This window comes from Vipera ursinii (assembly GCF_947247035.1).
Source record: "Vipera ursinii genome assembly, chromosome: 5".
Classification (NCBI taxonomy): domain Eukaryota; kingdom Metazoa; phylum Chordata; class Lepidosauria; order Squamata; family Viperidae; genus Vipera; species Vipera ursinii.
Window position 1 is genome coordinate 11006396 of NC_139518.1, and position 20971 is coordinate 11027366.

Sequence of the window (20971 nt, forward strand, 5' to 3'; positions counted from 1 at the left end):
GTAATGGGCCACGGCCCACAGGTTGGGGACCCCTGATCTACAGCGTTAAGTCACACCACAGAATGAATCCAAATTTTATAGAAGGGACCATGAATAACAGATGCAGCCTAAGATCATTAGCTGCCTACTTGGGGGAAAAGTCCCATGTTGCAATTTGAACTTTATGATTCATCTTACTCAAATTTCTTATATTGCTATATATGGCACAGCTCATTCCAGTCATGGCCCCGAAATAAACGCTTTGGAGAATAAAAATGAAATAAGACAAAGACAAACATGTTACTAGTCACACTGAAGTATGTATATAATCCTTTTCTAAACAAACCTTACTTCCCTTTGAAAGCAATCCTGTACCGAATAGGTAGGAATCTTAACCACCAAAATTCAGAGTTAAGTCTGATCATCAGACTATACCTCTGATTTGTCCATCAAATCTAATCTGTCAATCTACAAAGAGAACAGACACAATCGAAGCCTACAGAAGTAAAATATTAAAAATAATAGACTTTGATGTGAATTCAGGTTTTTGGATGAAACATAGTGCCGGCCAGGCCTGCATCAGGGCTCCCGGGGACTCTAACACCCTGATGTACTTAACAACCTGTGCAGTCGCTTAATAACCGCAGCTGGGAGAGCCAGGATCTGGTCATTGACTGAGGCAGTCATGTGGGCACCTCACTTAATAACAGTTATAAATTATGACCCAAAATCCAGGCTCAATTGTGGTCATAAATTGAGGTCTTACCTGTATATCTCTGTGCTTAGTTAAGCTACAGGAAAAAAAAAGTGGAGGGAGAACCTAAGGCTGCCACATATTTTCTCCTGAATAGAAGGAGTTTCTCTGAAATATTGACAGTTTTGTCTAGTGGTTAAGGCACCAAGCTAGAAACCAGGAGACTGTGAGTTCTAGTTCCGTCTTAGGCATGAAAACCGACTGGGTGACTTTGGGCCAATCACCAGGAGACAACGAGTTGTAGTCCCACCTTAGGCATGAAAGCCAGCTGGGTGACTTGGGCCAGTCTCACTCTCTTAACATAGTCTCAGACTTAGGGAACAAACCAGACAGTCAATTCCACAATGTCGGGCAACCAATGAGTCAACACTCAGTTGACCCCCCCAAAACAGACCCTACATTTGTGGGACAACATTAGGGGGCGGGAAGAAAAGTGGATGGTGCAGCATTTCAACACAAGGTACATCCTAAGAGTTGTGAGAAGGTACCGCAGGACTGAGTAAAGCAACCACAGATTGCTCACGGCAGCTAGCCCACTATATCTCTATGCGTGGGTTCAAAGATGCCTCACTGCAGATCGTGAATGTGATATTTCTGTCGAGGTTCTCATTCATCCAGGTCACGGTTGTCCCAAAGGTGCTTTTATTTTAAAGGCAATTGGACTTTTTGGCTTTTTTAAAAAGACATTTTGCTTCTCATCTAAGACAGAGGTCCCCAACCTTTGGGACACCCGGGACCGGTTCCGCGGACATGAGGGAGTGTGGTTTTGTGTGCTGCCCTCTTTGCTTGTTTGTGCAGACCGGGTGTTGGCAAGCCACGGCCTGGTTCTGGTCCACGTACTGGGGGTTGGGGGACCCCTGATCTAAGAAGCTTCTGCAGTTCAATCCAAAGAAGCTTCTTGGATGAGAAGCAAAATGTCTTAAAGAAAAAAACAGAAAGTCCAACTGCCTTTGAAATAAAAACACCTTTGGGACATGAATGTGATAGGACACCAATTCACCCAAATTAAGCCAAAATAGATGCTGGCAGGCCACATGAGCTGCATTTTCTGCACCTAGAACTTAAACAAAATTCTCCAAAATGGCCACCATACTGTCATTCTTAATATGACAAAAGAGCTTCCTTATTATTAATTAGAGCTGCCCACTCCGTAGACTCTTAAACATATTACACACACTCACTCTATTAAACCCATGGAGGATAGCACATTAATTGCACTACATTAATCATACTCAACTACATTAATTATACTCATATCAACTCTAGCTCGAGAGAGCCTGCATCTCGGCAATATTTCTCTCTCGGTCTGAAGAACGTTGCATAGGCCTATTCTACGGGAATATTTCTCAATTAGGTGCAATAATTCTGTCTTTTAATTTCCACCAAAGATCATGCCCTTATAAAGAAGATATTTGTTAAGGCCTACAGCTCTGAGACAAAGGCCATATTTGAATTCAGCACAGTTCCTGATACCTCCACTTCAAAACAATACAGGAAGTCCTTGACTTATAACCATTCGTTTAGTGATTGTTTGAAGTTACAACAGCACTGAAAAAGTAATTTATGACCATCTTTCACACTTACGACTGTTGCAGCATCACCACAGTCATGTGATCAAAATCGAGTCTCTTGGCAACTGGCCCATATTTACGATGGTTTCAGTGTCCCAGGATCATGTGCTCCCCTTTTGCGACTTGTTGACAAGCAAAGTCAATGGCGAAGTCGGATTCATTTTCCAATTGTGTTACTAGCTTAACTACTGCGGTGATTCACTTAACAACTGTGGCAAGAAAAGTCGTAAACTGAGGGAAAACTCACTTAATAACTATTTTGCTTAGCAACAGAAATTTTAGAATCAGTTGTGGTGATAAGTGGAGCAGTATCTGTATGAGGCAGTCATAGAAAACATCACATTTCAACCTTGGTGAGTTCCTGCCAGTTAAATATCCACTCCTGGGTTAAATGAGACTACGATTTTATTTTCATAATTACTAAAATGTAGGTCTGAATAGAGATCTGTGGTTAACCTATTGTCCCTCAAACAGATGCACCTTTGACCTGAATAAATAAATCACATAATCCTCATCCTCTTCTCTGCAGTTTTCTAAAATACATTTATAATGGTGAATGCTAAATGAACTGCATTTCTGCTCTGGAAGAGTAGAAAAAAGGTCAAACCAGGACAGAACTATGCAAATAAAGGTTGCCATTTCTGGCCACTGTTAAGAGCCAAGGGGAAAGCACATAATTCACAAATGTTTTGCTAAGATTACAAAATTGTAAAGCTGGGCTAAGTGAAAGCTGGGGTGGAAAAGTTCGTGTCTGGCACTCATTAAATGCAATGAACTGAAATCTGATCCCCTATTTAGACAGTGGGAGGTATCACCTTTTGTCCCTTTGCCGCCCTTTCAAAAGTGTAAATGCAAGTATGATGAGGTGTTGCAAACAATATTAACTATTGCCAAATGTAAAGGTAAAGGTTCTCCTGCACATGCGTGCTAGTTGTTTCTGACTCTAGGGGCCGGTGCTCATCTCCATTTCAAAGCCAAAGAGCCAGCGCTTGTCCGAGGATGTCTCCATGGTCATGTGGCCGGCATGACTAGACGCCAAAGGCGCACGGAACGCTGTTACCTTCCCACCGTAGTGGTCCCTATTTTTCTACTTGCATTTTTACGTGCTTTCGAACTGCTAGGTTGGCAGAAGCTGGGACAAGTAACAGGCACTCACTCTGTTACGCGGCACTCGGGATTCGACCCACCAAACTGACGGCCTTCTGATCGACAAGCTCAGCGTCCTAACCCACTGAGCCACCACGTCCCTTTAACTATTGCTAGTTTGTGTTTAATGAATTATCACAGGCTATTGAATATCCTAGATGTGGAGAGTTTGCTTGCTCTCTTGCAGATGTCTCATTACCCAGCTAGGTAACATCATCAGTGCTAGGAAAGTGTGGGGTTTGCTCTCTGTTTGTATAAAGTAGCTTTCCCTGCCAGTGTTGACAAGGGTATTGTTTTCTCCTTGTTAATTCCAAGCAATTGGTAACTCCACACACCACTGATGTGAGTAGGCTTCAGGACAGGCAGACCGAGCAATGAGCAGACCGTCCGTGGTGATAATTCGATAACCCGAGGAAAAACTTCCTGAATTCTATACAAGCTTTTTATTCCAGTACAGGAAAAACCAAACTAAAATGTAACATTGCTTTTTTCATTGGCCTTTTCTCTACTTAATTTGTGGGCATTATAATGCTTCCTGAAAAGCCTGGAAGTTTTGGGTCTTTTTCCACACAGTCTGAGAGAATTAAATATAATAATAATAATAATAATAATAATAATAATAATAATAATAATAATAATAATAATAATAAGAAGAAGAAGAAGAAGAAGAAGAAGAAGAAGAAGAAGAAGAAGAAGAAGAAGAAGAAGAAGAAGAAGAAGAAGAAGTAGTAGTAGTTGGAAGGGACCTTGGAGGTCATCTAGTCCAACCCCCTGCTCAGGCAGGAAACCTTATACCATTTCAGACAAATGAGTGTCCAGTCTCTTCTTAAAAATGTCCAGTGTTGGAGCATTCACCACTTCTGGAGGCAGGTTGTTCCACTGGTTAATTGTTCTAACTGTCAGGAAGTTTCTCCTTAGTTCTAGGTTGCTTCTCTCCTTGACTAGTTTCCATCCATTGCTTCTTGTCCTGCTTTCAGGTGCTTTGGGGAATAGCTTGACTCCCTCTTCTTTGGGGCAGCCCCTGAGATATTGGAACACTGCCATCATGTCACCCCTCACCCTTCTCTTCGTTAAACTACACATACCCAATTCCAGCAACCATTCCCATATTGCTCAAACCTGAATAAAACTAAGCCAGAGCCTAGTAGTTAAACCCCCATAGAAATAGACTATGTTACTGTACATTCCTTCAAATGCTTATTACACCCAAGTTTCTAATACACTTTATAAACCTAGTTTTGAACTAGCTTCAACCTAGCTTTTCTGGATCAGTTTTTAAAAATAGATGCTTTTTTTGGTTTAGGAAAAAGTGATTGTTGTCCAATACAGGAAAAAAATGCCTTGGATAAGTGCTCAAATTCTAAAGTAAATGGAGAGGGCCGAGTCCTGTTATCTTTTAAGAAAAGCCTCAATTAATGGTTTCACAGAGTTTTCAGGGTACAAGTGGGCTAAAGGCAGGAGGAATCAACGGAGATTGTGGTTTAAATTAATATCCCAATCATCACCCTTTTTCAAAGGTTTTGCTATTTTTAGTGAAGCTGTTAGTTGCATTACAGATCTGTAGAGCCCCCCAATCCTAACATCTTTCTTTAACTTTAGTCTACAGGTAGACCTTGACTTACCACAAGAGGGACTGGAAAATTTGTGATTAAGTGTGGTGGTTGTTAAGTGAGACAACACATGATCACTGCTTGTGACCAAATCACGATCACATGACTAAAAGGATCCTGCAGCTGTAAGTTCACTTTTTTCAGTGCCATCATAACTTCAAATCCATCCCATCCCCATCATCACTGGGCCTTTAAATCATCTTAATTGAATTTACATAAAGTAAGTACCCTTCATTTTTCATGAGATCCAAAATACACTCATTTCTTCATGAGTCAGGTGGGAAGAACTTGAAGATTAAATATTTCCGAACAGGTGTAAAAGCAAAAATAATGGATTCATTGACCAAAGGGATCTGGGTTCTCACTTCTTAAAAGTCTGGCTTTGAATCCCTGCTTATTTGTGATGCTAAATGAGAGTTGCTGCCTCTTTCTTTTGACAAGCCCGTGTTTTGACAGCTACACAGCAAAGCAAGAGTCGCTTCACAGCGAGATGGACGGGATATAAATTTAATAAATAAATAATACAGTATATTCTACACCGAAGCTGAAGGTATGAATAATATTTTCTTTTAATTCCTCTTTCTTTTTTTTTATTGAAAAGTTTTAACATACAATTTTTCTTTAAAGCCCCCCCTCCCCATCCCTTCACCCTCCCCCCCTACCTCTCCCCCCTCCCCCCCTCCCCCCCCGACTTCCCAGAGCTAAATACAAGGTATATATAAAAAAAACCAATCATAAACAATCATATACTAACAACCATAAACTCTAAAATCTATCACTCTCTAGCTTATATAGGATAAAACAAACCTTAGTAATATTAAATATATATAAAAAAACTAATATAGAAAAAAAGAAGAAAAAAGAAAGAAGACTTATTCAAATGCTACATAAAACTTCTTAACCCTATACTTATTTTAATTCCTCTTTCAACCCTGGCTTTAACACAAGAACTTACTAAAATCCATACATTTCATAAACGGGATGAAAAGAATTTGAGGGGGGTGGAGAAAAATGGCATGTGATAGTAAATAAAACACACAATTATTCCAGCTGATCCCTAAACCTCAAAACATGCCATAACTTTTCATAAAGACTTTCACCCAGTTCCTTTCTCCTGAGGTGTCTCATTGCTTCTTTATCTCTTAAAAAGGCAGAGGAAACTATCAATACAAAGGGTCATACCCAGAACATATAATTTGCAAGCACAAATATACATATACATCTACTGTGACCTCTACCAAATTACACTCTACTGATTTCAGAAAAGCAAATGTGGATTATAACACCGCAGTTAATCCCAACAAAAGCCACAAAATTCTTAGCATTAAGGCAGATAGAAAACGTGTCATCGCTTTATTCAGAACAAGGGGCTTGTGTTCATTTAGCAAAGACCAACTCGAGAGTCGGAAATTAGAAATTAGTCTCTCCGTTGTTCTGTCTCTTTCCGTGGGACCTTCAGCAACACAAAGAAAGGATTCATGATCGAATTTACTAAGTCATGCAAAGTGTTTGTAGAGTACATCAAGGGGAAAAGACAGACAGTACGTGAATCCCTCAAAAATTCTCAACGCAATGAGGGAATCCCTCCACAGGACAGCAGCTTATAAAGGGATTTTTTAAAAAATATTAAAAATCTTATTATATATTAAATTTATATTAAATATATTAAATTTAAAAGCCTACCCCATCAGCTATAGAAGTTGCACTTAAACCAGTGTGAATCAAAACTCAAAACGAAAAAATGCATGCACCTAAGGTTAGTCAGAAGAAGGGTGTGAAAACAGCTCTTTACAATACCTAAAAATAGCTTGGTGTTTCTCCTTTTTGGTAAAGCTCCACCAGATGCCCCTGTTACCTTCTGAAAAGAAAGAAAGAAAGAAAAAATAGATAAAAAAGAAGAGGAAGAGGAGGAAGAGGAAGAAGAAAGTTTTTTAAAAAATCGAACGTTGCTACAAAGTTTCCCCCCCCCCCCATATATTCAGAAAAAAAATAAAATGGGAAGCCACATAAAATCAGTCTGCATTGATACTCTGGTGTAAAATAGATGCTATTATTTCCATTAACTAGAAATTGGTTCTATTGCACCACACAGAGTTGTTATAAAAGCAAATTCAAAACAGCAACAATGATTGTGATAATAGAATTACTAGTTAATCATTGCACATTGTTGATAGTGTAGTCGTGGCACACAGATACTAAGACCTAACAAAGATTTAGAAGTATTCCAACAGGTGCAGATACATTCTTTCCTGAAAAAGTAGCCTTTTACTTACCTGCTTCTTAAACAAAGTTTTCATCCCTGCCTCTAGTTCAGCCTTCTCCAACCTAACTGCCCTCTAAATATGTGGACTTCAACAGTCAGAATTTCACAGAAAACAAACCCATTGCTAAAAAAAAGTGGTGTATAGAAAGTCCACACATTTGAAGGGCATTCATATTGCAGAAAGTTGTTCTACTTAACCTAGATTCATCCCCAAATATCCAAGAAATATCAAGTGCAACTAATGCCATCATGTATTTATAAAATATGACTCTTGATCATATATTTCATTCAGGTGAAGACACAGAGAGCATTTATATCATGGACCAACCTTTCTCAAATCAATGTTGACTCAGAACGATAAACTTTGAAATTCAATACATTAGGAGAACATCAGATTGAAGAAGACTGCCATAGACTTTGTAACCGATTTAAGCGTTTCCTTCCCTGCTCTCCCAAAAACATGGGAACTGAGGCTCAACTTATCCTGCCACCACCACAAAAGTTCAATGAGAAGTGTACACATTTCATCAAACACTGGTCAACACCATGCTTTTGATGGGAGTATGACAAATGCAATGTGTTGGGAAAAAATGGATAGAATTGAGATGCTTCCCCTCTCCTAATGAATCCTTCCCTAGCCGGAGATATTCCAGATACGTTTACGTTTACGTTTACGTTTATTTGATTTCTATACCGCCCTTCTCCCTAGGGACTCAGGGCGGTTCACAGGGCATATATAAATAACGGTACAAAAGTTAAAAGGAAATTAAATCAATGCCCAATTAAAAACAATAATACAATACAAAAAACACCAAATTTAAAACCCATAATCCCCCATCAGGCCAGACCAGCTAATTCAAATAAGTGAGTCTTCAACCCGCGACGGAAGGTTCGGAGGTCTGATGTCGTCCGGAGCTCCACCGGCAGTTGGTTCCATAGTGCCGGAGCGCCCACAGAGAAGGCCCTCCCCCTGGGGGCCACCAGTCGGCATTCCCTGACAGGAGGCACCCTGAGGAGGCCCTCTCTGTGGGAACGCACAGGGCGGAGGGGAGTTGACGCCGGCAGCAGGTGGTCCCTGAGGTAACCCGGACCCATGCCATGTAAGGACTTGAAGATCATAACCAAGCAGGGGGTCAGACTAGAAAACCTCTAAGGTCCCTTCCATCTCTGTTGTTCTACTATTTTTCTGGGATTACCTTGAACACAATAAAATTCAGAGCACTGTATTCCATCACATCTGGGCAGAACAGAGAGAAGGCTGTCTTGAAACATAAAATTTGGAGGATAAGCTCCCAAAATATCACCTATTTTTGGAACATAAATACATACTACATACTGTTGAGAACAGCTGGATTCTAAGTGTAATAGCAAATCAGTGTCAGTGAAAATTACAACAAATGTCAACTTTCCAAAGAAAGAGGCATATAAAGAAAGCCATAATAAGATAAAACAACAACAATGGCACTGAAAAATATTCCCCATTTTACTAATTGGGTAAAATCTTTGGCCTTACATCATGGTATTTCTGTGACACTATACCTGCTAGACACCTGTCCATAAAAGTATTTAAAAAGTAGAGCTCTCTCTACGATTAAATCTGTTCTTTGGGAGTACGCAAATACCACCCAATAAATTTAAATAATTACACAAAGCAACACTTTTAATAATTTAACAGGAATAATAATAATAATAATAATAATAATAATAATAATAATAATAATAATAAACCTTTATTGTCAAAGTACAACATGTGTACATTGAGATTAGCTGAGCCTCCCCCCGTGCTCTCTCCCCCCAACACACAGTGACAACAAACCCTCCATCCTACCACACCATGTGAGCCAACTACACCACACACCGGCCTCCCAATGATGATATAGTATTGATATAGTATGTTAAATTAATCTCAAAGTAGATTCAATTAATAATTAAAATTAGCAATTAATCAGCCATTAAAAAACCTGTTCAAAAAGATGTTTATCAAGCCAATATATTTATTAACCTTCTATAAAAAATGTTTGACCCTCAATTCTGCAGAATACATGTCAAAGAGCTGGACTTTAACCATTTAGAGCAGGGGTGTCCAACCTTGGCAGCTTTTAAAACTTGTGGACTTCAACTTTCAGATTTCCCCAGCCAGGCATGGGGAATTCTGGGAGTTGAAGTCCACCAGTCTTAAAGTTGCCAAGATTGGACACTCCTGAGGTTTAAAGGGAATAATCATAAATTTCTATTTTGCCCAGAAACAAATTGGCATTTAGTACAGTGCCTTAAGAATAGACGCAAGAATTTTGGATTTCTCTCAAGACCACCAGGCTACCAAATTTTGTATCAACCCAAGTTTCCAGACAAGACATGGGCTTCCCTTTATGATAGTCAAGCCATGATGTTAACAGCACACTTTTAAAGTCATGTTTTCTCAGAAAGTGATGTAATTGATGCACCAAAGAAAGGTGATTTAAAAAATGTTCCTGCTTGTTGCTTCTAACTGGGAAACTTGAGAAGAAATAGATCTAGACAGAGTACAGTATAATCCTGTTACCACATCTAATCTAATCTGATCTAATGTAATCTAATCTGACCTGATCTAATCTAATCTAATCTAAATGTAATCCAATTCCAACCTTATTATTAGCATATATTCAAACTACAACACTACAAACCTGCAAACTATGGAAAACATTTGTGTTCTAAATTTAATATACATACACCTATACTTAATACAATATGCACTGGAGATAGTGCATAATGCATATATATGCATTATGTTATATATTATAATCTTAATAAGAAGCTGACAGAACATACAAAGATCCAGGTCTATAGAGCCTGCGTCCTGAGCACACTCTTGTACTGCAGTGAGTCTTGGACCCTTTACGCAGGGCAGGAGAGAAAGTTAAACACCTTTCCTATGCGCTGTCCCCGACATATTCTTGGCATCACCTGGCATGACAAAGTTCCAAATAGCGCAGTCCTGGAATGTGCTGGAATTTCTAGCATGTATACACTATTGAAACAGCGACGTCTACGCCGGCTTGGGCATGTCATGAGAATGGCTGACGGTCGGATTCCGAAAGATCTCCTGTATGGAGAACTAGTGCAGGGAAAGCGCCCCAGAGGGAGACCAGAGTTGCGATATAAGGATATCTGCAAGAGGGATCTAAAGGTCTTGGGAATGGACATTAACAGCTGGGAAACCTTGACCACTGATCGCTCAGCTTGGAGGCTAAAGATGCAGCATGGTCTTCTCCAGGGCTTTTTTTCTCATAGAACGCTCAGAACGGAGTTCTGGCACCTTTTCTGGATGGAACCTTGTAGGGTAGGCAAGGTGGGCTGTATGACACGTGTGAGTTCCAGCACCTTTTTCTTTTACAAAAAAAGCACTGGACTTCTCCAATTCGAAGAGACACTTGTGCGGCAGGCTAAGGCACAGAGGCAGTCCCGGAACCAACGAAATCTGTGGGCTGGACAGGGGACAGATTGTATCTGCCCTCAGGGTGGAAGGGACCGCCACTCTCGAATTGGCCTTTTTAGCCACCCCAGATGCTTTAGGACCTCTTTCCAGAGCACGATACCATAGTCTCTCGAGACTGAAGGATGCCAATGAATAATCTACAATCAATATGCATAAACATCTGCAAAGCATTCATATGGTTGATAAAACCCAGCAACTAGTTATATGCAAGTTTTTATTTAAAAGTTTTTTTAAAAAAAAATCTAACCTTTTAACAAAAAGTTCATATATATGAATACTAGGGTGGTGCATGTTTTTGTATTTGAAGGGGGGGAAAGTGCTCTGGAATATACATGTCATCTGTCAGCAACTCCTTAAATCAAAAAGATATTTTCCTGAGACTACTCTGCAATGGTGTGGGGCAGCCATGTAATCACAGGAAAAGTTACAGCAACTTTAAGGAGTTACTGATTTGTCCTAAACAAACGGCCTATCCCCTTAAAATTCAAAGTGGTGCTTAGACCCATTAGCTACATATCCTGAAAGCAAAATTTCAAAGAAAACATGTCTTTAAAGCAATCCATTATATGGAAGACTTTTTAGAAATCCTACAGAAAAGTTCAAAACTGAGCTACAGGGGCGTAAAGAGTGGGGTAAGTATGCAGGAGTGTGGGAAGAGGTCAGAAAAGTCAAGATGGCTCCCACAGTTGTGTGATCATAGTTACTATCTTGACTTTGATGAAACCCCCCCATGTACATCCATGTACAGAAATTAAAGTCTACAAATGCATATATTTCCACCAATCTTTATCTGACCTACATCTTTCAATTGTATACTTGTTGGCACGAATGTGGTTCCACTTCCTAAAATTAAACTAAAATAATTGTAATAGTACAAAGGCATACTATTTTTACAATAGATATAAGCATACAGAAGTTCTATTACAGAATTACTATATATCTATATAACTATCTCTATACATACAAACATACATACATACATACATACATACATACATACATACATACATAGTATCTATTTGTCTTGGCTACCATAAAAAATAGGTGAGTATGCCAAAAATGTGGCCTACCAGTAACCTTCAGCCCAGTAGTGGCACAAACCTTCCCCCCAAAAGTGACAAGCTCAAAATGTTAGCCCCCTTTTTTGAGTTATTTTGAAGGTTAGAGGAGGCTTAAAAACCATTCTACTGCCTAAAATATTCAGAGTGCTTTAAAAAAAGGCATGCAAATCTTGTTGCAGCCAGGATGTTAAATAATTATAAATTAAGCCTAAAGTAGACTGCAATCAGAGCAATTCTTTAGCTAAACAGAAAAAGCCTTCCTAATAAGTCATGCAAGCAACTAAATCAAATAGTGAATGGATAAATAAAAACAACAGAAAATTATAACAGATACTTATACTGTTCCAGACATTTTCTTTCAGCAGAGATCTTTGTTTCAAGGTCCCTTATGAGATGCCTTTTTCCTACAGATGCAATTGATGACCACAAGATTATTTAAAGTAACAATGCATCTGATATATCTATATATTTCATGTCTGAGGCACCCAAAGGTACGTACGGGTAATCCTCAATTGAGCCTAAAATTTATGTTGCTAAGTGAAAAAAATGTTAAGTGTGTTTCACCCCACGACTTTTCATGCCACATTTGTTAAGTGAATCACTGCAGTTGTTAAATTAGTAACAACTGTTAGTAAATTGTTAAGCGAATCTGGTTTTCCCATTGCCATTGTTTGTCAGAAGGTCGCAAAAAGTGACCCCAGGACACTGCAGCTGTCATAAATATGAGTCAGTTTTCAAGCATCCAAATATAAATCACGTGCTGCAATGGTCGTAAGTGTGAAAAATGGGCATAAGTCACTTTTTTCAGGGCTGTTGTAACTTTGAATGGTCACTAAGTGAACTGTTGTAAATTGAGGGCTACAGTACTTGTATACAGAGTGTCTTCCTCTGCACTGATGTGTCTAGTCGGTAATAGAAGAACACAAAGTTGTAAACGCCAAATCATCTTTCATCGAACACAACTGGCAAATACTGTATATTAGCTTCTGTGGCCAGGGGGCTGACAAGTTTACATGTTCTCAGTAGTCCTCACTGATGTGTAAACAATTTGCAAGCCAAGCCTGCCGGTACATATCTTCAATAGTTTTCTACAACGTGCTAGAAAAATTGCCAAGAAACCGGAAAGGACAGTGGGGGATTCTAAGGTTTCCACTGTAAATTAAAATTAGTATTATCTGCATTTCCAAAAATACAGCTCTGCAACAAGCCAATGCAATCCTAGGCTGCATTAATAGAGGGACAGAAGCAAGATCACGTGAAGTTCTATTAAGGCTTTACAAAACCTTAGTAAGACTGCAAATAATAATAATAATAATAATAATAATAATAATAATAATAATAATAATAATAATAACAACAACAACAACAACAATAATAAGTTGGAAGAGACCTTGGAGGTCATCTAGTCCAACCCCCTGCTCAGGCAGGAAACCCTATACCATTTCAGACAAATGGCTGTACAGTCTCTTCTTAAAAACTTGCAGTGTTGGAGCATTCACCACTTCTGGAGGCAGGTTGTTCCACTGGTTAATTGTTCTAACTGTCAGGAAGTTTCTCCTCAGTTCTAGGTTGCTTCTCTCCTTGACTAGTTTCCATCCGTTGCTTCTTGTCCTGCTTTCAGGTGCTTTGGAGAATAGCCTGACCCCCTCTTCTTTGTGGCAGCCCCTGAGATATTGGAACACTGCTACCATGTCACCCCTCACCCTTCTCTTCGTTAAACTACACATACCCAATTCCAGCAACCGTTCCCTATATGTTTTAGCTTCCAGTCCCCCAATCATCTTTGTTGCTCTTCTCTGTACCCTTTTTAGAGTCTCGACATCTTTTTTACATCGTGGTGACCAAAACTGGATGAAATACTGCATCCAGTTCTGGTCACCACGTTATTAAAAAGATGTTGAGACTCTGGAGAAGAGCAGAGAAGAGCAACAAGAAAGAATTAGGGGGCTGGAAGCTAAAACATATGAAAAACAGTTACAGCTATTTAATCTAGTGAAAAGAAGGCCTAGGGAAAACATGATAGTGGTGTTCCAATATTTGAGGGGCTCGCATAAAAAGGCAAGACAGGAACTAATGGATGGAAACTAACCAAGGAGGGAAGTAACCTAGAAGTAAGAAATTTCCTAACAGTGAGAGCAATCAACCAATGGAACAACTTCCCTCCAGAAGTTGTGGATGGTCCATCACTGGAGGCCTTCAAAAAGAGACTGGACAACCATTTATCTGAAATGGTGTAGGGCAGAGGTACCCAACCTTTTGGGCACCAGGGACCGGGACAGGTTTTTCCACAGACCAGAGAGTGTGTGGTTTTGTGTGCTGCCTGCATCCCGCAGATGGGGCTTTGCTTGTTTGTGCGGACCGGTTGCTGGCATGCCACAGCCGCTACCGGTCCACAGACCGTGGGTTGGAGACCCCTGGTTTAGGGTCTTCTGCTTGAGCAGGGGGTTGAACTAAAAAAACTTCCAAGATTCCTTCCAACTATATTATGCTATGTTCTAAGTGCCCCTGAAAGGGGACGCGGTGGCTCAGTGGGTTAGGACGCTGAGCTTGTCGATCAGAAGGTCGGCAGTTTGGCGGGTCGAATCCCGGGTGCTGCGTAACAGAGTGAGCGCCTGTTACTCGTCCCAGCTTCTGCCAACCTAGCAGTTCGAAAGCACGTAAAAAGGCAAGTAGAAAAATAGGGACCACTACAGTGGGAAGGTAACAGCGTTCTGTGCACCTTTGGCGTCTAGTCATGCCGGCCACATGACCACGGAGACGTCCTTGGACAAGCGCTGGCTCTTCAGCTTTGAAACGGAGATGAGCACCGGCCCCTAGAGTTGGAAACGACTAGCACGCATGTGCGGGGGAACCTTTACCTTTACCTTTTTAAGTGCCCCTGAAGTGCTCTATTTCTGGTAATTTCCAGAAAGTTCAGGAGATCTACCTCCTACAAAGAAAATCAAAATCAAGCACAGGATTTTGCACTGCACAATATGTGACTGGGTGTCTTGTGATTTTTTCCCCCCTCTCTCTTAAAGCTCCAGAATCTGGCAGATACAATCTTTCCTTTTTTTTAACTTCCCAGAGGGATTTTTGTAAGTGCTTTGCTACAAAACTGTCAAAGCAATTTTATAACGCCAAGCTGGAGAAGGAGAGCCACTGGTGCCAGCTGCTACAAAGCTGATCATTGAAGGGAAATTATTTCTAACACGAGGTGGTAAATTACAAAATGCTTGGAAGGATTCGGAACTGTACTTAGCAAGAAGAATTGGATATAAATGTCAAAACAGAAAATAAAATACTCCGTACCTACCCAAGCATGCCCTAAGTAGCATTTAGAACAGATTACATTTATTCAATGTGGGCCGCTACTGCTGAATAAATGAAACATGTATTGAGATTTCTTGACATAAAGCGTGAATTGCCAAAAAATGAGAATGAAGCACATCCAGAGGGACGACTTTACATGCAGCTTACCAAAAAGAAAAAGAATTTTTTTTTCCTCTCATAACAAAAGTTGACAGGCAAAGCAATAAGAAACTGTATGCATAAATCCAGAGACCTGCATGATTAATCTGGAAGCATTTATAAAATAACAGAAAGTAAGCTGAGATGATTAATAAGTGTATTTTCCATCTGAGCCATCGATTTATTTATTTGAATCCTGCCTTTATTATAATTTTTACAAATAACTCTAGGCAGTGAACCTACGCAACACATTTTCCTCCTACGAGGTGTCTATGGAGATAACCACCAAGGGTGGTTTTTCAAGGTGCAACTGGACTTTCTTTGTTTTTCCTTGAAGATGTTTCGCTTCTCACCCAAGAAGCTTCTTCTGTTCTGACTTTCTTGGATGAGAAGTGAAACGTCTTCAAGGAAATAACAAAAAGCCCAGTTGTTTCTTGAAAAAGCACCTTTAGGGGACCTGTGAGGTAGATTGAGTTGTACCAAGCTTAATTTTATTGGGTTTCCGCCAGAACAGGGCTAAAGGGAGAAGGGACTGAAGTTAAATTATCTCTCCCAGGCAATCATAAAATGGTGTGATGGAAAATCACTATAGGCAGGGGTAGGCAACCTCGGCTCTTTTATGACTCGTGGACTTCAACTCCCAGAATTCCTGAGCTGGCTGGCTGGCTCAGGAATTCTGGGAGCTGAAATCCACGAGTCATAAAAGAGCCAAGGTTGCCTACCCCTGCTATAGGGCTATGGACTTGTTATTATTTTATTTTACTTTTCCTCTATCATGAACCACTCTTACCATATTTAATAATCAGACCTCCAACTCCTCATTCACGCAAAACCTTCCCTAATTCAAGCTCATCCATTTTATCCTATACTGCACTGCAGTGTAGAAGCACTTTGCAGATCCTCTATTTTTACATCCATTTTCCATTCATTCATTGGGAGGTAAATCCTTCTAATCTATTTCATACAAGACCCTTCCTTTACTGAAGTTGTTCTATTTTACACATTTTTTTCCTTTTCTCCCCTCTCCATTTTTTACGAGATCCACTTCTGACATTACTGAAAATTGCCCTGTCCTATATTCAGAACCTTTTATTGATCTGTTTTCCATGACTAATTCTTTCATTATTGTTTAGCAAGAAACAATTAAATTGTGCTTTTCTCCTGAGTTTTTGAAAAAGCTATAAAGGGTCTTTTATAGCTTTTCGCCTGGATCTTTTAGCCTGACTTTGGGATTTGATGTGTTATCAAGTTCTCTCCTGCAGGAGAATGTCTGTGAGTCCTTCAAGATAGCCCAGATAAGAAACACAACTATCATTATTGTAAGATTACACTATTAGAATCTTGCAAGACTGAAAGTATTCATCTATCTCTTCTTTTACTCTCCAAAAATCTAGAGTGGGTTATTTCTGAAATGCATCTCATGCCTCCTTTCTTTCTGTGGACTCAGAAATCTTTTTTGGTTGCTTGTTGACCGGTCTGATTCTTCCTCCTGACTCCCAAGTGTGCCTGGCTGAGGAATTCTGGGAGTTGAAGTCCACAAGTCATAGAAGGGCCAAGTTTGAAGACCCCTGCATTACAGCATGTGAATTGTTGCTAATGGTGTTTGGGATATTTTGGAACTTACTTTTAATCTATAATTTCGACTCTGCTTGCCACACATATGGATGCTGCTCAGAGTCTGCTAGGATTGGAGGGGCCTAGAATTTATTAATTTATTGAAATTAATAAATAATGAATAAATGATCGACAAGATCACATCATCACAAGATCAGAGCATCTCCATTCAGACCTCTTATAACAGACATGTCAAACACAAGGCCTGGGGGCCGGATCCGGCCCACGAAGTGGTTTCATGTGGCCTGCGAAGCCATCCTGGAAACAGTGAGGGAACAGCCCCCACTGCCTTGGCCCTGGCCCTATATTCTTTTCTATTAATAAACAACATTCCTGGAATCCCCATTGCTTCTGTTTCTTGACCTGACCTACACCTTGAAAGGTAACAGATGCCCGGAACAGGTACTCAAAGTGGGATCTAATCAATTTCAAATAGAGAGGGATCATCACTACCAAAGCTTTTATGACCACGTTCCTCTATATCTACAAAACCAAGGAATCTCTCCGCAGTTCAGATTCATTGCAAAAACAGAGATTGGAGCAAGTGTTGGGAGCAGAATGTTCCCAATAGGTATTCGTGAACTGCACACCTTGATAAAGCCATTCATCAAATTACATTTTCAAACAAGTATAAATGCTAAAATAACCTTTTTTGAAGCAGCCTTCTGAGGTCTTGACTTGAGCAGCACTTACCTCTCTCATGTGCCTCTTGATGTGCAAGTATACACATTGTCCAGTCTTACGATAATGCCTTTCTACATGTTCCCTTCCAAATCCCAGGAAAGTATTCATGCAAACGTAAAGGCCTCCTTCGGAATCCTGTAGAGAAGAATAGAACATTATTAGGGCACCTGACAGAATTCTTCAGCACAGCAAGGGACATAAAAAATCTCCTTTAAAAGAATCAACAGGCTTGGAAGATTTCTCCAATGTCTTCTAATTCAACTTCCTCCTAAGCGCAGAATTTGATGAATCATTTTGGATAGATGGCTATCCAGCCTCCGCTTTAAAAACTTATAAAATAATCTAATTTACTGATTGACAGCTTTACCATTAGGAGGTTCCTCCTAATATGTCACTTGGCTCTACTTTCCTGTAGCTTTAACACTAGTACCGTCTTCAGGGGCAACAGAGAATTCTGTTCCTTCTTGTTTGTGACAATCCATTAGATATTCAAAGACTGATATAACGTCTCCCTTTAGCCTTCTCTTCTTTCGTACTACCATTAACCATTCCCACATGACATGGTTTCTCTTCTCATCCCTATTTTGTAGGTCTCTTCTTAAACTTGCACCTGTCAATGTCCTTGTTAGACTGTTGGTGCTTGGAACTGACATTGTATTCCAAGTACAGCCTCACCAAGGAAGAAGATGTCCTACGGTCTGGGCCCTATGCTCTCGTTAATACATCCCAAAATATCATTTGCCATTTTAACATCTGCATCACAACGTTGGTGCATGTTTAAGTCTGTAATCCAAGCATCCGGTCACATTCTATCGGCTCAAGAAGCAACATGCTGTAGTGGTTAAAATGGTGGACAAAGTGTGATGACACCCAGGTTCTGGTTCCCCTCATCCTTGGAAGCTCACCGAAAGACTTTGGGCCAGTTGTTCTCTCTCAGCCCAAGATACAGTATAGTTGTTAAAGTGTCAGACAACTGCATGGGTTACTTTAAGCCAGTCACACTCAATCAACCCCAGACTGAAAAATTGGAAAACATAACTTACCAATCCACATTAGACTAATGTAGTAAATTACACTGAAGATCTATAACCTTCAACGAAGGGGCCATCATCCCACAGATGACTTGGGCTGATAATAATACATACACCCTCCCACCTACACAGACACACAATCTGTATATCAAAGGGTCTCCAACTTTTCTTGGACCAGTGGGTATACAGTATTTCACATTTCGAGAGCATGTTGCAACCACTCCAAGGAAACAGAAGCTATGCACAGCTTTCCTGCTCACAAAACACCATCAGAGTGGAAACAGCCAGTAACAAAAAAAACCACCCTGCAAAAGGCAACGTGAGGAAACTCTTCCTTGCAAATTTTCCTTGTGATGCCCCCTCCCCCATTATGAACCTCAAGCATATTTGCTATAGAATAAGCTCAGACCAGAAACAGTATTTGCAACTTCATTCTTGGTAATATTAGAGTTTCTGAAGAGCTCACTTTCTAAAAGCATATTTGGGGACAAAGGAGTAGATGATTCGGAGAATAATGATGGTGTTAGATCAGAGGTCCCCAACCCCCAGTCCATGGACCTGGCACAGGTCCACAGCCTACACAGAACCGGTCCACACAAGCAAGCAAAGCCCCATCCACACACATGCGGAACCATGAAATCACAACCCCACCCGGTCCACGGAAAAACTGCTCTTCACAGAACTGCTCCGAGGCGCCCAAAAAGTTGGGGGTTGCTTTGTTAGATAATCTAGTTGAACATTATATGTGATATATTTTATATGTTTATTGTGCCAGGATAACACGGTAGTGTTCTCCTTCTGAGCTGCTTGGAGCCTATGGGATACAATAAATTTAAAATAATAATAACAGCTCTGAAACAGCATAAAAGCACTTGTGATAATTAAATAAATGCAAGTGCCACATAAATAATTCTTTTGTCTTTTCCCCTTCCAAAGCAATCAGCTATTAATAGCCACTAGTACTTCGCAGCATACAATGTGGCTAAGAAAAACTGACAGAAGGTTTAGAGAACATAAAACACTACAAATATTTCAGATTTAGACTGTCCTTGAATAATCCAGATCTTAAACAGCCAAGGCATTTTACTCAACCGGTCTCAGTTTTTTTTCCATGTAGATTTTGTTTTTAATAATAATAATAATAATAATAATAATAATAAGAAGAAGAAGAAGAAGAAGAAGAAGAAGAAGAAGAAGAAGAAGGAGGAGGAGGAGGAGGAGGAGGAGGAGGAGGAGGAGGAGGAGGAGGAGGAGGAGGAGGAGGAGGAGAAGGAGAAGGAGAAGGAGAAGGAGAAGGAGAAGGAGAAGGAGAAGGAGAAGGAGAAGGAGAAGGAGCAGGAGCAGGAGCAGGAGCAGGAGCAGGAGAAGGAGGAGAAGGAGAAGGAGAAGGAGAAGAAGAAGAAGAAGAAGAAGAAGAAGAAGAAGAAGAAGAAGAAGAAGAAGAAGAAGAAGAAGAAGAAGAAGAAGAAGAAGTTGGAAGGGACCTTGGAGGTCATCTAGTCCAACCCCCTGCTAAGGCAGGAAACCCTATACCATTTCAGACAAATGGCTGTCCAGTCTCTTCTTAAAAACTTCCAGTGTTGGAGCATTCACCACTTCTGGAGGCAGGTTGTTCCACTGGTTAGTTGTTCTAACTGTCAGGAAGTTTCTCCTCAGTTCTAGGTTGCTTCTCTCCTTGACTATTTTCCATCCATTGCTTCTTGTCCTGCTTTCAGGTGCTCTGGAGAACAGCCTGGCTCCCTCTTCTTTGTGGCAGCCCCTGAGATATTGGAACACTGCTATCATGTCACCCCTCACCCTTCTCTTCATTAAACTACACATACCCAATTCCAGCAACCGTTCCCTATATGTTTTAGCCTCCAGTCCCCCAATCATCTTTGTTGCTCTTCTCTGTACTCTTTCTAGAATCTCGACATCTTTTTTACATCGTGGTGACCAAAACTGGATGCAGTATTCCAGGTGTGGCCTTACCAAGGCATTGTAAAGTGGTATTAGTACTTCACGTGATTTTGTTTCATCTTTGAAATTATTGCTTGAACTGAGCATTTAGAAAACATGAGACAACCACAGGCTTCAGAACAATTTACAAAGGAAAACAGCAAAGTCTGAACAGTACTTCCAAGGCACTCAAAAGCTAAAAATACGGCAAGAGAATCTCAAAGCTTGGTGAGGAGGTGCATGTGTCATAAATACATTAAAAAAAACAAGCTGCACACAATGATGCCTCTATAAAGGTTCCCATACTGAGGAACAGCACATTAGAAAACCTACATCCAAGTAGCTGCAGGTAGTCCTTGATTTATAAACCACAATAGAGCCCAAAATTATTGTAG

The 20971-nt window shown here is 40.2% G+C and overlaps 1 protein-coding gene across 5 annotated transcripts in view; it reads right to left on the minus strand.

Moving 5' to 3' along the window:
- Nucleotides 1-20971, minus strand: part of USP13 (ubiquitin specific peptidase 13) — a 101501-nt gene that overhangs the window by 65636 nt on the left and 14894 nt on the right. For 4 of the 5 annotated variants that reach the window (XM_083363915.1, XM_083363913.1, XM_083363914.1 and 1 more), the window contains exons 2-3: nt 17617-17742; nt 6858-6918 (exon numbers count right to left, since the gene is read on the minus strand). In XM_083363915.1, the coding sequence (XP_083220041.1) occupies nt 6858-6918; nt 17617-17742 (187 nt within the window). The remainder of the gene's footprint in view (nt 1-6857; nt 6919-17616; nt 17743-20971) is intronic. The other variant, XM_083363916.1, reaches the window with a different exon arrangement.